At 45.0% G+C, this 1287-nt stretch overlaps 1 protein-coding gene across 1 annotated transcript; it reads right to left on the reverse strand.

The window, feature by feature from the left end:
- Nucleotides 1-264: 264 nt before the first annotated feature.
- Nucleotides 265-1012, reverse strand: LOC112141699 (target of Myb protein 1; the record flags this gene model as incomplete). The annotated part of the gene is given in 3 exon segments (XM_024264846.1): nucleotides 265-414; nucleotides 500-578; nucleotides 928-1012. Coding segments are annotated over 3 exon segments (314 nt in total), but the record flags the coding sequence as incomplete, so codon positions are not given.
- Between the last annotated feature and the right edge of the window lie 275 nt (nucleotides 1013-1287).

A 1287-nucleotide genomic window follows, 5' to 3' on the forward strand; every position in this document is an offset into this window, starting at 1 on the left:
AAACAGAGAGAGAGCCATTATTGTTTTGTTTTTTTTCCAATCTGGCCACAGGATCTAGACCATTGACTGTAAAAATAATGGACTTCTCGAGCTATGAGGTCCCCCATTGGAAATGCTTTCGTCTGAAAGTCCAAGTTCTTGCTTGCGGAGCTTTTTATGTTAAATATCAGCACAGACTTGATCTGCTCAGAGCTTTCTACAGCAGACAACTGAAGAGGCTCATGAGAACCCCGTGAAGGTCCGTGACGTCTCTGACACACGTACCTGTATGAGGCTGAGAACGCGGTCATGGAGGACAGTGGGGGGGTTGTATTTGGGCAAAATGGAACGGACCAAAACCCCCTCAACAAAGTCCTGGGTGGCCACCAGAACGTGAAAGCGGTGGCCACAGTTCTTCACGCAGGTCTCAAGAACCTTTAAAAACAAACAATAACACTCCGTTTGTCGTAGTGTCATAGATATTTACTCACCACAAACACTGTGAAGGAGCAGAACTCACGGTAAGAGCCAGCATGATCTCTCTGAAGTTTTTGTTTCCAACAATTCTCTTCTTTATAGCTTTGACTGCATCTTTGGGCCTGAAGGGACAGAAACTGTTGGGGTTCCACTCTTATAAAGTCAAAGTATACACATGACCTCAGCACAACATTTGGCTGCAAATAAAATCATTTCAAAACCATGCCATTTTCCTCAAAGTAAAAAACAAAAAATTTGATTTTTTTTAAAGTCAGAAAGATGTCAGGAGGAAACTAAATGCCCCCTAAAAACTGTGGCATTTTGACTAAAAGGGGAAAGTTTGGTTTCAGCGACCTTTGCCACACCACAGAGAGGTAACTCAACCAGAAAGGAAATCAGCTGTCAACAGCAGCACAATATGAAGGGCTTGTGAGAAAGCATGCTGGAAGTACAGACTGGTGGACTCCTTACCCTTCATCTGTTTCGTTGATGATGTCACAGATCTCCATGTTCAGCCCCCAGTCCTCCACCTGCAGAGAGCCGCTGGTCGCTCGCTCTGTCAGCACAAACAGCAGGCTGATAGAGTCAACACAAAATTTGACCCAAACCACATGTGAGTGACAGCTGCTGATGCTCAGCAGAAGCAGAGGAAGAACTTCTCAGATCTGAAGCTGCAGGGTTGTTGTTTAGGGTTTTCCTGCTCAGATGTTCTGCAGTGTCCCACCTAACATGGATTTTTGAGGATTCTGCACAAAACTTGTTTTATTTTTTAACCTTTAGGAAGCTCTTTAGAGCAGGGGTGGCCAACCCTGGTCCTCAGGAGCCTCAACC

Source organism: Oryzias melastigma, unplaced genomic scaffold, assembly GCF_002922805.2.
Source record: "Oryzias melastigma strain HK-1 unplaced genomic scaffold, ASM292280v2 sc06648, whole genome shotgun sequence".
NCBI lineage: Eukaryota > Metazoa > Chordata > Actinopteri > Beloniformes > Adrianichthyidae > Oryzias > Oryzias melastigma.